Source organism: Carettochelys insculpta, chromosome 1 (genome assembly GCF_033958435.1).
Source record: "Carettochelys insculpta isolate YL-2023 chromosome 1, ASM3395843v1, whole genome shotgun sequence".
In the NCBI taxonomy this organism is placed as follows: Eukaryota; Metazoa; Chordata; order Testudines; family Carettochelyidae; genus Carettochelys; species Carettochelys insculpta.
The window spans coordinates 256,667,033-256,681,608 of NC_134137.1; the positions used below are offsets into that span (position 1 = coordinate 256,667,033).

The 14,576-nt window shown below is 44.6% G+C and overlaps 1 protein-coding gene across 1 annotated transcript in view; it reads right to left on the reverse strand.

Annotated features, from left to right (window-relative positions):
• Window positions 1-14,576, reverse strand: part of PIK3C2G (phosphatidylinositol-4-phosphate 3-kinase catalytic subunit type 2 gamma) — a 344,110-nt gene that overhangs the window by 283,683 nt on the left and 45,851 nt on the right. The window contains exon 7 of the mRNA XM_074983736.1: window positions 14,035-14,098. Coding sequence (XP_074839837.1) covers window positions 14,035-14,098 — 64 coding nt within the window. The remainder of the gene's footprint in view (window positions 1-14,034; window positions 14,099-14,576) is intronic.

Here is a 14,576-nt window from a genome sequence, read left to right on the forward strand (position 1 = left end):
TTTTGGTAAGTCCTGAAGACATCATAGAAGGTCACAGGAAATAACTTGAATCAACTGATGATGAGTTGATTCAGTTTAAATTAAATGGAAGCATAATAAAAACCAGGTCATCAACTATGAATTTTCATGTCAGAAGGGCAGAGTTTGGGAAATGAAATGAATTAGACAAAGAAGTGAGCTAAAGGGCTCGTGAATTTACATCTGAAGGGTGCTTAGAACTTCTTCACATAATCTGTAAAACCTAACTGAAATTCGTTCACAAGCAAGGGAAAAAACCTGTAAGGAAAGGTGCCATACACAGATGAATAATCTCCTCAAAAAGGTTATTAGAAGTAAAGAGAGAGCCTACAGGGAATAGAAAATGGAGAGGATAAACAAAGAAAACTACATTGTGGAGATTAGAAAATGTAGGGATACAGAGAACTGCACAAACTCAAGAAGAAATAGCGCTTGCCAAGGAAATTAAAATTAATAATGAGAGGTTTATTAGTTTCATAAACAAAGAGAGAATAAGGATGAGGTTGGCTCGCTGCAGTTTGGATGGGAAGAAGATTAAAGATAATCTAAGTATGGCACAAAAACTAAATAAAGTGTCTCTGTTTTCAATAAGGATAATAATATAGAACATGTGCCTGGAGGCAATACAGCTCATGGAAATAAGTGTCTAGAAATAAAAACCTTTTCATCTGAGGACAAACAAAAACTTAAAGAGTTAATTGCATTCAAATCAGGTTAAAGGGATATTTTACATCTTAGAATACTGAAAGAATAAATATATGAAATTGCTGGTCTGAGATAATGATTTTTAATGCATCTGCATATGTCGAGGCATTAATGCCATATGTTTCCTAAGCAAACAAAGACTCGCCTGCTAAGATTTCTCTATGTCTGTGTACTGATAGCATTCCTTTTAGGGTGCAGCTACACCAGAAACTAACTGCAAAGTTAATTTCAAAGTTAGGCGCTACTTCAAAGTAGCCTTCAGAGAGTCTACACACTTTTTCCCTTACTGGAAGTTAACTTCGAAGCAAAGGAGCCCAGATTTGAAGTCCTTACTCCATTCCCAGGAATGGAGTAGTGCCCTACTTTGAAGTTTAACTTCAAAGTAACAGACTTTGAAGTTGAGCGTCTACACACACCCTACTTTGAAGTTAAACTTCGAAGTAGGGCACTACTCCATTCCTGGGAATGGAGTAAGGACTTCAAATTTGGGCTCCCTTGCTTTGAAGCTAACTTCCAAGTAAGAGACAGAGTGTGTAGACTCTCTGGCTATATCTACACTAGCCAAAAACTTCGAAATGGCCGTGCAAATGGCCATTTCGAAGCTTACTAATGAAGCGCTGAAATACATATTCAGCACCTCATTCACATGTGGGCGGCCGCGGCACTTCGAAATTGATGCGGCTCGCCACCGCGTGGCTCGTTCAGACGGGGCTCCTTTTCAAAAGGACCCCGCCTACTTCGAAGTCCCCTTATTCCCATCTGCTCATAGGAATAAGGGGACTTCGAAGTTGCTGGGGTCCTTTCGAAAAGGAGCCCCGTCTGGATGAGCCATGCCAATTTTGAAGTGCCGGGGCCTCCTGCATGCTAATGAGGTGCTGAATATGTATTTCAGCACTTCATTAGTAAACTTTGAAATGGCCATTTTTATGGCCATTTCAAAGTTTTTGGCTTGTGTAGACACGGCCTCTGAAGGCTACTTTGAAATAGCGCCTAACTTTGAAGTTATTTTTGTAGTCTAGACATGGCCTTAGTTTGCTAATGTGCTGATAAAATTGTTTTTGTAACTCATTCATTTCTATGACTACAGGAGGAAAAACTGCCCTAAGATGACCTTTTTTATTTTCAAACTGAACCTCTGAAACTGAATACTAATGAGAAGGCTAATATCTATCATTAATACAAATGAGTAAATATGTTGGAATCACTGTATCAATGGACTAATTCCAGTGGTTTAATTAGAGCAGGAACATATCAGGCATGCTTTCTCATGGAATTTTCAAAAATAAAATGAACACATCTTTTAAAAGAAAATATTGTCTTAGATTTGATGGGGAAAGAAGATGGATTATGTCTGTTTGTGTTTTCTAATAAACTTTGGATCTTCCTTCAGTCTAATCGACTCACCACTTTATAACCTGTTCCTTTATAAATTATTGCATTTTCCTGTCCTCCTCCTCCCCCTGCATCATTGTGGTTTTTTTCAGTTAAATGATTGCAGATTTTCCTCTCTGTATGAACAGGGTACATATAACCATAATGGCAGGATAGGCTAAAATGGGACAGCTGTGTTACCACTATAACAATGACACAGCCAGGGGATTATTTGGGCATTTTTACTGTATGGACCTGGAGAATATTACTATTTTTCTTTTTTCACATGTGGATATGGATTAGTAACACAAGGGACTTTATCTTACCCATACAGGAATTTTCAGAGTAATGCGTTATCATTACAGGCACACAAGGCTAATCCATGGAAAGGGTGATGGCTTTGCCTCCTCTGAAGGAACAGTATCTGAATGGTTTCACAAAATGTTGTGCATTCCTATAAAAATGGATGTTGAAAAGTTTTGAAGAATGTTTGCATTTCCATGATATAACACACCTTTATGCAAGAATCAAGAATTATAATTAGGGATGGTTTGCAGACTAGGCATTCCCAAGGCATGGTTCTTATTGCCTTAAAGAACACGGATATGAAAAAAATATTTTAAACTAGATATGACTGATGATAGATTTTTCTCTCATCATCTCTCCTTTCAGGGAGATATTTAATACCTGGAGAATCTTCCCTTTCCAAATATAGACATATCACATTGATTTAGCTTTAATGGACTGAACATAGAGAGACTCATTTTTCTACAGCTATTTTGGGAGGTTTGTTCTAAATGCCCTAAAGTTCAGGAGGAATTAAAGTCAACATAATGTACATGTTTTATGTACTAAAAATATTTAAATGCTATAACTTTTGGAGGCTATTTTGACTTTATCTTATTTCTATTATGAAAACACCACCTCATTGTGCAACACCCCCTTTACCAAAAGTTAAACAAAGTTTTTCAGAGGCTAAGAGAAAGTTTATTATAAATCACCAGAGATGATGCAGGTGTAAGAATGGCTGAGATTCAGGGCAATAATTCTGTGGAAATGCTCCACACACGCCAGGTCAAATTTAATCTCTTTTGACAAATATTCTGCACTTCTATCTTTCTGATTTTCATTTTGTAATAACAGCAACCACCATCAAGCTTGTAGGACATTTACCATACATTAATAATAGAGAGGACTACAGCTCTGCCATGGGCCTCACTGCAGGGTCAAGGATTCCATAACTGAAGTTTTTCAATAAATGTCCATTGTGACAGACCACCACCCATGCTTTATGAAAAATGGGTTCTGAATATAAATGCGCATAACTCAGAAATGCTTTGAACAAAAGATGGCTTGTGATCTGTCATTTTAATGTTATAACCAGCTGGATACATAAATCCTATTTTTGTGCAAAGAGCAGAACTTGGATCTGTATGCTGTCGTTATAGACCTGACCAAGGCGTTTGACACCGTCAACAGAGAAGCTCTGTGGATTATCCTGTGAAAACTCAGTTGCCCAAGATGATTCATTAACCTCATATGCCTGTTCCACGATGAAATGACTGGCTTTATTCTTTCAAATGGTGAGTCCTCAGATCCATTTGAGATATCCAATGGTGTGAAGCAAGGGTGCATGCTGGCCCCAGTGTTATTCAACCTCTTTTTCACATGCGTCTTCACCCACGCAGTTAGGGATCTGGACCATGGAGTCTACATAAAACACAGACTTAATGGGTCACTTTTCAGCCTTCGTTGTCTGAATGCTAAAACCAAAGTGCTTGAGAGGCTCATCCTTGAAGCTCTTTTTGCTGATGACTGTGCACTTATGGCACGCAAGAAATCTGACTCCAGCTCATTGTCAACAAGTTTGCTGATGCCGCTCGCCTCTTTGGTTTGACCATCAGCCTAGGAAAGACCGAGGTACTGTTTTAACCTGCTCCAGGATCTGCTGTTCTCCCCACTTAAATCTTTTTGAAGGAACAGAGTTAAAAACAGGAGAGGAGTTCAAGTACCTTGGCAGTGTGATAGCCAATGATGGCTCCCTTGACAAAGAAATCAACGACAGAATCTGCCAGGCCAGCTGGACACTACGACGTCTGAGAGCGCGAGTGTTGAATCCGTGCAATATCCGACAGTCCACTAAACTGAAAATGTACAAGGCTGTAGTCCTGACCAGTCTCCTGTATGGCTGTGAAACAGGGACCTTGTACAGAAAACATATAAAACTGCTGGAGCACTTCCACACATGCAGCCTGAGGTCAATACTGCATATTTGATGGCAGAACAGAGTTACGAACCTGGAAGTCCTGGCCAGAGCAAGAACCACAAGCATCGAAGCCATGATTCTGAAAGCTCAGCTTCGCTGGACAGGGCATGTCATATGAATGGAGGAGTCAAGAATCCCTAAGCAACTCCTCTACAGCGAACTCTCCCAGGGCAAAAGCAATCAAGGCAGGCGTCCGCAAGAGATATAAAGACTGAGTGAAGGCCAACACTGCTCATGCTGGTTTAAAACCAGATCAGCTAGAGCAGCATGCAAAAGACTGACCAGGCTGGCGTGCTCTCGTACAACACGCGTATGACAACTTTGGAAAGCAGCAACATGTACGCCTCATTGATGCTCATGAGAGGAAGAAAGCAACAGCAGCAGCTACACCAACAGAGCCAGGACAATTCCCTTGCCCCCACTGTGAACACCCATGCTGTTCAAAGCTTGGACTCCTCAGCCAATGAGCTTGGGCAAGCTCAAGACGTCATCGTCAGACACAACGGACTGCCTACATTGTCTGACTATTTGTGTTCCAAATATTTGTCTCTGTGAAGCCCTCAGTAGGAGATATGGCTATCCTATTGTAAAAGTACAGCTTGTGAGGAGATGGCTGTACTTAGCCGTCTTAATGGGTGTTAATCCACATCTGAGGAGCTTGTCTGTAAACATGCAATCCAGCAAACAGGCAGTAGGTGATGGCCTAACAAGGACTTGGACAGGTGACCTGCTGTTGTCAGTCTCCACCATGGAGTGTATTCTTACACAAAGACAACTATAGACTTTCGCCACAGGGGAAAGGTATGAAGAGAACCCTGAAGGTCCTCCATCTTTTGTCTTCAGCCTGCCTTGGAAATTGCCTCACACCCTAAACAAGACAGAGGACTTTACTGGACAGCCAGGTCAGGATAAGATTATATTAGGTGAAATCTTCACATCAGAAATTAAGGCAGCTGTTTAGAGAACTCAGCAGAATAGAATTAGCTATGTGTTTTCTCATTTGTTTGATACGGTAACTCATTTTGATCTGCTTTTCCTTATCTATAGCCACTTAAATCCTACTGTTTTGCTTAAAAAAATATCTTTTGTTTATAATCAAACCCAGTGTAAATTGCTATTACCTGAGAAGAGCTACCACTGTGCATATCTCCCTTTCATTGATAAAGAGGGCCTTACCTAATGAGCCATCCCTGTGTAAATTTTCTGCACACATAGGCTACGTCTACACTAGCCCCAAACTTCAAAATGGCCATGCAAATGGCCATTTCAAAGTTTACTAATGAAGCGCTGAAATACATATTCAGCACCTCATTCGCATGCGGGCAGCCACGGCACTTCGAAATTGACACGCCTCACCGCCGCGCGGCTTGTCCCAACGGGGCTCCTTTTCGAAAGGACCCCGCCTACTTCCAAGTCCCCTTATTCCCATCTGCTCACGGGGCTAGTGTAGACATGGCCATAGAGACACATATTTTTGGGGTTTTGATCCCTTCGGGGGGTTGATTCCCTGGATGCCATGACCCAGAGTTGTGGTTAAACAGTGTCTGCATTGCTCTGGGGGTGCGGTGGTAACCCCAACTCTGTATGTGGGCTGGGGGAGACTGGAAGATCTGGTTCAGCAAAACAGATGGGTGGTGGAGTCCCAGAGAGCAACAATGTGGTTGTCAATGGCATGATCAATACACCAGAGAACATCCTAAGGGATCTTCTCTGACAGCATTCCATCACTGCCGGGGCTTGGGGGATTTGAAGATGTGAGTATGTAAATGGCTGAAACCACTTAACTGAGAACCTGGAGATTTGCCACGATAAGCCAGACGTGGAGGGCTAGCATCGAAGTTCAGCAGAATATTGAGCCACGTGCTTAATGTTAAGCAAGCACTTAACTGCCATTGGCTTAAAATTCAGCATGTACCTGCATGCTCTACTGAACAGGGATGGACTTACTCTCCATACTTCCTGTACTGCTGCAGGCCAAACAGGAAATCTCTGGGAGGTCCAAATTTTGCCATTGCAAAATACAAGCTCCTGTAGTTTAAACTAATGGGAATTATTTTTATTTTGTATTCTGAGCAGAGGACCCTGGATGGTACTTTGAAATTCTGCATCCCAATCAACACTTTGGAAAATAGGTGTATTTTTAACATCTGTTAACTCATTGACAAAATTTAACTATAATGAAATTACGCTTGGGTAAACTACAGGTTGAACCTATCTCATTTGGCACGCTCGGGACCTGACCAGTGCTGGACAAGAGAATTTGCCAGATGATGGGAGAGCAATATTTTCTAGCACATTACTAACACTTCCACTGTTTACTGGGCTCTTAGAAGACATTTAGGGGTAAATTACAGCTAAATAACAGCACAGAACACTGACAGCCTGGAGTTCCTGGCTGGTGGCTGTAAACAAACTTTCCAGAAACACAGGAAACTTGGCCAAACCCTACGATACGTGGTCGTAAACTAAAATCATGCTGAATTACAGAGTTTGCCAGATGACAGAGTTCTGGATTAGAGAGGTGTAACCTGTACAAATATTTGTAGACTGCAGCAAATGATTGTGGGGTGTCCAGACTAGCCTTAGGTTTGATTAGCATTTGATTGCCAGGAATTCCAGGTAAAAATCTTAAGTGAAGAGTTGTCCCAGGATTTTATATGGATGCAGAAGTCTGCCTATGCAGTACACGTGAAGGGTATGGAGCTCGGAGTGCAGTTAATTATGCAGTACACGTGAAGGGTATGGAGCTCGGAGTGCAGTTAATTATGCAGTACACGTGAAGGGTATGGAGCTCGGAGTGCAGTTAATTATGCAGTACACGTGAAGGGTATGGAGCTTGGAGTGCAGTTAATTATCTGATAAATGTTTTGCATATCTCCTTTTCAGCTTTATTGCTTTGGCCCCGATCCTGCAAGCGTGCATATGCAATTAAACTTAATGCAAGTCTGAGAGGCTGCAGTGTTTGGAGCTCAGGCCACATTCCTGTGAGCTGTTAGACATGTTCTTAACTTCATAACCCCAAGTGGTTCCATTGAGTTCAATGGAACACTGCTCATATGTGTTAAATTAAACAAACGCCTATGTGTTTTCAACATCATGGCCTTAGTTTTAAATGACTGGGTAGTTTACATCCTGAATTGCTGATCTATGCTTCATGGTCGCCAAGACTTGGAATGCCAGGCTGGAGCTGCACTGCACACATCCCCCTGCACTAAAAGCAGCTCAGGCTGTAACTGCACTCTGCAAAGAAAAGTCTCAGGGAGTTTCACGCACATTTTTGCAGGAATTTTTTGGTTCCTTTTCATAATTTTCCATTCAAAATGGAAATATCCACTTAACAAAAATATCTTGAAACACTGCTATCTGCAAGTGGGAAATTCATAGCCTGAAACAGAATGGAGAATTTTGGTTATGGATTTTTGTTTCATTTTGTTTTTGGCACATAACATTTTGCAGGAGAATTCCTTACTTTTGCACAACTCGTTAAACTAGTAGGCATCCTTCAGTCTGCATAGACTATGGATCGCGCCCCTTAAAGTTTCAATTGAGGACTTCATTTACAGCATCTGTTGTGACTATGAAGACCCACACGAGAGTGACAGTCCTTGCTGCATTTCTTGCAGACGTAGTGGGTGTCCGGCAAGTCCTTATTGTGTTTTCTGTGCGCTCGCTTCTCCTCTGCTAGCTGTCTGATCTTCAACTCACCCTTCTGAAGGCCCTTGTGTAACCCCTGCCTCCATCTGCTGCGGTCGTCTGCTAGATCTTCCCAGTTGTCCAGCTCGATGTCTACCTCTCTGAGGTCTCTCTTGCAGACATCTTTGTAATGCAACTGGGGGCGTCCAGGAGGTCTTTTGCCAGAGGCTAGCTCACCATACAGGATGTCTTTTGGAATCCTTCCATCGTTCATCCTGTGGACGTGGCCAAGCCAGCAGAGTCGACGCTGCCTGAGGAGGGTGTGCATGGTTGGGATTCCCGCTTGCTCGAGGACGGCAGTGTTGGTCACTCTGTCCTTCCATGATATTCCAAGGGTGCGCCTGAGGGAGCGCAAGTGGAAGATGTTCAGCCTCTTTTCCTGGTGGGCATACAGGGTCCAAGACTTGCTGCCGTAAAGGAGGGTGCTGAGGATGCAGGCTCTGTAGACTTGCATTTTGGTGTGCGTGTACAGCTTGTTGTTATTCCACACTCTCTTGCTGAGTCTGGACAGAGTTGTGGCCGCTTTTCTGATCCTCCTATGTAGCTCAGTGTCCAACGACAGGGTGTCAGTGGTGGTGGACCCGAGGTAAACGAACTCGTGGACAACCTCTAACGTATAGTTGTCAATGCTGATTGATGGGGATTCAGCAACATCCTGACCGAGTACGTTCGTCTTCTTTAGGCTGATGGTAATCCCAAAGTCCTTGCATGCTTTGGAGAACTGATCCAGCAGTTTTTGAAGCTGGTCTTCTGTGTGAGACACTACAGCAGCATCGTCTGCGAACAGCATGTCTCTGATGAGGACTTCTCGCACCTTAGACTTAGCCTTCAGCCTTGCAAGGTTAAACAGTTTCCAATCAGATCTTGTGTGCAGCAAGATGCCCTCTGTTGAAGATCCAAAGGCATGTTTCAGGAGGAGTGCGAAGAAGATCCCAAACAATGTCGGAGCAAGCACGCATCCTGGTTTGACGCCGCTCCTGATTCTGAAAGCGTCCGATAATGCGCCGTCATATTAGATGGTTCCTCTCATGTCTTCATGGAACAACTGGATCATCTTGAGTAACCGTGGAGGACAGCCTATCTTGTGGAGCAGTTTGAACAGACCATCCCTGCTGACCAAGTCAAAAGCCTTGGTCAAGTCGATGAAGGCTATGTAGAGTGGCTTTCTCTGCTCCCTGCACTTCTCCTGCAGCTGCCTTAGAGAGAAGACCATATCAACGGTAGACCTCTCTGTGCGGAATCCACACTGTGATTCGGGGTACACCCTCTCAGCAATCTTCTGGAGTCTGCCAAGGATGACGCGAGCGAACAGTTTACCAGTGACGCTTAGGAGGGAGATTCCACGGCAGTTGTTGCAGTCGCTTCTGTCTCCTTTGTTCTTATACAACGTTACAATGTTAGCGTCACGCATATCCTGTGGAACCTCACCCTCTTTCCAGCACAGGCACAGTAGCTCATGCAGGGGTTCCAGGAGTGTGTCCGTGGCATATTTGATTACCTCTGGTGGTATGCAGTCCTGACCAGGGGCCTTTCCAGCTGCAATGCTGTCGATGGCTGTCTTCATTTCATCCACAGTCGGCTCTTGGTCCAGTTCATCCATTACTGGTAGGAGCTCGACGGCATCGAGGGCTGCGTCAACCACAACAATCTCACGTGAGTACAGCTCGGAGTAGTGCTCAACCCAGCGCTCCATCTGTTTGGCTTTGTCATTGATGACTTCACCAGATTTGGATTTCAGAGGTGCCATCTTGTTCTGGGTGGGTCCTAATACCTTCTTCATACCCTCGTACATTCCTCTGAGATTACCAAAGTCGGCACAGGTCTGAATGCTGCTGCATAGCTGGAGCCAGTGGTTGTTGGCACAGTGCCTGGCTGTCTACTGTACTGTTCTTCTGGCCTCTCTAAATACTTGCTGGGTACTCTGGCTCGGTGAGCGTTTGTACTCCAGGAGTGCAGCGCGCTTCTTTTCAATGACTGGAATCATCTCATCAGAGTTAGCTTCGAACCAGTCGTTCGTGTTTCTAGCTCTTCTTCCAAACACTGACGAGGCCATGTTGTAACCTGTATCCCTCAGATGTTGCCATTTGGCTGTCGCATCGATGCCCCCAGGGCCACTGCGCAGATTTTCCTGGAGGGTCTCTCTGAACTTTTCAGCTTTCTCTGAGTTTGCAGTCTTTCTGGCATCAATGCGGGGCCTTCCAGCAGGTTTAGAGCGGTACAGCTCCTTGGGTCTCAGCTTGAGCTTGGAGCAAACTAGCGAGTGATCTGTATCACAGTCAGCACTATGATAGCTGCGTGTCAGAAGGACGTTTTTGAGGTTATTACGCCTAGTGATGACCACGTCTAGTTGATGCCAGTGCTTCGGGCATGGGTGGCTCCACGACACTCTGTGCTGTGGCTTTGTTTGGAAGAATGTGTTTGTGATGCACAGATTGTGGCACGTGCAAAGTTCAAGGAGATGCTGTCCATTGTCATTCATTTTTCCCACACCGAAGTGTCCTAAGCAGGAAGGCCATGAGGCCCAGTCAGCTCCAACTCTTGCATTGAAGTCACCCAAGATATACAGTTGTTCACGAGCAGGTATTTGCGCTACAGCAGCACTGAGCACATCGTAGAACTTGTCTTTTACTTCTGGTGTGGCATACAGGGTTGGGGCACAAGCGCTGATCAGGTGGACAGGACTGGCGCAAGTTTGAAGCGTGATCCGAAGAAGTCTTTTTGATCCGCCCATCACTAAATCCACCATTTGTAGAAGGGTGTTTCTGACAGCAAAGCCAACACCATGCTCTCTGGGTTCTTCTTGGGCTTTACCATGCCAGAAAAAGGTGTAGTCCTTTTCCTTTAGAGATCCCGAATCTGTGAGTCACTTCTCTTGCAGTGCAGCGATATCAACTCTGAGCCTCTTCAGTTCCTCGTTGAAGACAGCTGTCTTTCGGTTGTCACTGATGGCCTGAAGATCTTCATTCAAGCCGGTTAGCATGGTCCGCACATTCCAGCAAGCAAGCTTGAATTGTTGATGTTTCTCATTTCTTGTTGATTTTCTTATTGGTTTGCCTGGTGCCCAAATTTCAGTCACTTGTCAGGTTCAGGAACCTTAAGCCTCACGCACCCAGCGAGGCAAGTGAACTGTGGCGGGACAGTACCCTATTGACTGGGGGCTGCCCAGCTTGAGGCGGGTGGTGACTGTCCAGTGACATGCGAGGATCCCTCCCACCGTCGAAGGCAACCCGGGGCGCTCGTTCTCTATGCCAATCGAGCAAGAGCTTATAACCGGTAACTGTTGCCTCCCGTGTTGATGCAACGCTGTTCAGCGATGCCGGAGTACCTCTCCGGGCGCGAGCCTGGGCATTTGTTATGGAGACTCTGGGCTGCCCAGACACCAGTGTCCCCCTCTCGGCTTTACTGATATAGTCCAAAGGAGAGGATAACCTCCATGTCTGGTACCAGCTCAGCTGCAGGAGTTGCTGGGACAGTGCCAGAAGTTGACACCGAACCGCCTTTGGACTCCACTCCGGATTTTCTGTCAGGGTTTACTCCCTTAGCCTCTCTCCTTCCCAGGATAACCCACAAGGCAGTGGGGTGTGGAGAATGTGGTTAAGGATCCTACTACTTCATACCTCCCTGTCACCATGTCACCACAGCTCCCTGAGGAGCCATGACCTCGTATCCCTGGGACCCTCCTCCCTAACTTTCGCCCCCCCCAGCTACCATCACCATAGGACCCTCCCCAACCCACTACCCCCCATCTACTCCCGTGTCTGCCCTCCTCACTGCACTGGCCCTTCTCCCCCCAGCTGCTCTCAGTGCCCCCAGGTCCACCTTCCCCCATCACTCTTCAGGCTCTTTTCTTCAGAGACTTCTTTTCCTGGTAGTGCTGCCTTGCAGGGCACAGGTGGAACACCATAACTGAAAAGGAAAACAAACACGGGGCTCCTCCCTCGGTGAACTCCCAGAGGCAAACTCTCTTCCCTGTTCGCTGCTCACCCCTTGTTCGCTGGGAGCTCTCTTCTTATAGGGAGAGCTGCTGGCTGGTCAGGCCTGGCTCAAAGCCTTGCCTCCAGTCTAGTAGCTTCAAGCTTCTGCATGAGTATATTCTGTGCTCTATCAAGGTCTTGTGCTCTCTTTCAGTTCCTAAATTATACATTAAAGAACTAATTCAGAAAAAAGGAGGAGGCTGCAGCACCTCCCAAAACTCAGCTCAACCTATTAGAAACTCAGTTCAACCTAAAAGCAGTCAGGTAGCACTTTAAAGACTAGCAAAATGGTTTATTAGGTGAGCTTTCGTGGGACAGACCCACTTCTTCAGACCATAGGCAGACCAGAACAGACTCAATATTTAAGGCACAGAGAACCAAAACCAGTAAGCAAGGAGGACAAATCAGAATTTGTCCTCCTTGTCCTCCTTGATTACTGTTTTTGGTTCTCTGTACCTTAAATATTGAGTCTGTTCTGGTCTGCCTATGGTCTGAAGAAGTGGGTCTGTCCCACGAAAGCTCACCTAATAAACCATTTTGCTAGTCTTTAAAGTGCGACCTGACTGCTTTTTGTTTTGATAGTGTATAGACTAGCACGGCTTCCTTTCTGTTACTTTCAGTTCGACCTATGATTTGTTTTAATTTCTTCCCTCCTTGATTATCTGCCATGTGAACATGCCTTTTCATATTAGATCCTGCCTATGGTTGGGAGTCAAAGGATCAAAATTAAGCTTTTTTGGTGGCATTTAAAGATCATTTGGAACCTGTCGAGTTTTATGTTTAGATCTGCTCCTGCAAACTCTTAAGATACATGCTGATTTTAAGCATGCAGTAGTCCTGCTGAAATTAGCATTGCCTGGCATCCAGTTTTTGACCAAAATGCCTGGCTAAAAGAGGGACCATGGTGCCTTAAGTCAGCACCACTGGCTGGCTTGTTAAAAGTCTGGTCAGCAGCATAACGGACTTATGGCAGATGCCCTGGCTGCCCTGGTTTCTCACAGCTCCTGGAAGTGGCTGGCATGTCCCTGTGCCCCTACATTCAGGGGCAGCCGGGAAGGAACTGCATGATGCTCCTGCCATACCACTGACTCCAAAATTCCCACTGGTTGTGGGCTAGTGGCAGTGGGCATGAGCAGAGCACACTGTGAAAAGCCTTCTGGTCATGCCTACGCCTGCTGAGAGCTGACTGCTTTTGGGAGCAGCACAGAGCCAGGTCAGGCAGGGAACCTGCCATAGCCCCAAAATGCTGCTGACTCAAAGACACTTGAGGCAAGTGCTACCCAGCTGCTGTCTGCACCCTGAATCCCATAACCCAGACATAATTCCCTCTTGTAACTTAAATCCCTTCCAGACCTCACACCCCCACCTGCAGACCAACCATCTGGCTCAGGTTGAAACATATTCTGCACCCTAATTCTCTTCCAGACCCTGCACCCTCATTTGCACCTCAACCCCAGCTCCAGGTCGGAACCCCCCATCACCTAAACACCCTGTCAGTGCCTGCACCCAGACTCCCAGTGAAAGTTAGAGTAAGAGTGAGGGTGAGGGAGAGGAAAAGACAGATGGAGAGGGGCTAGAAGAAGAGGGCCGCGGAGAAGAGATGGGACAGGAAGGGCTGCAGTCAGGGCAAGGGTGTTCCATTTTAGGCAGTTAGAAATTTGGCAACCTTAATATACATGTTTAAGTTTTTGTGGAATTGGGAGAAGGGCATCATTCACCTAAATTAAACTCAAATATTTAGTTGCTAACTCAAAATTAGCCCTAAATCCTTTTAACATTCCCCCAATCTAGAAAGTGATTACCTAGTATGTTGTAGTCTTATAGCATTTATTCCAATTTAGATGTCATTAATTTTAGTTAAAAATTTCCCCAACCTTTCCAAAACAAGTTAAACAGCTTAAATGAAGAGACCTCTTTAATTCAGTTTGAGGCAGATTAATCTAATAATTAGAGACTTATCACAAGTAAGATAATGCATTGCTGGCAAAACAGACTGAGAACAAATACCTCATTTTGCAATAGGTGTTCCACTTCATCTCTATATTTCATAATAACTGTAACAAGTCTCTTCCTGGAAATTAAAAAAAAAAAAGTCAATATTCAGTTAATGGTAGTCGAACAGAAAAAATGGGCTTTATTTTTACCTCATACTGTAAATAAAGAATAACTTCATTGGCCATAGTGATTTTACATTGGTGTCAATATGAATTCAGGATCAAGGCAAGTAATTACGTAGATTTCAAAGAATATTGGGCCTGATCCTTTACCACCCTCATGTACTCACTTATCCCTGTGCAAAGTATCTTTAAAATGCTACCACTCCAGTCTGGTGGCATTTTATATTTATTTTTACAAACATAAGCCCCAAGTTGAGCAACCCACTTAAGCATATGCTTAGCTTTAGGGAGTTGCTTAAGTCCCATTGACTTTGTGTGTTTAAAGTTAAGCATATGCTCCAATGCTTTCTTGTACAGAGATGGACTTAAGTGTTTTGCTGCCTACATCACAAAATAGTGTGGAAATCTATGGATAATTGAGCCTTATGTCAG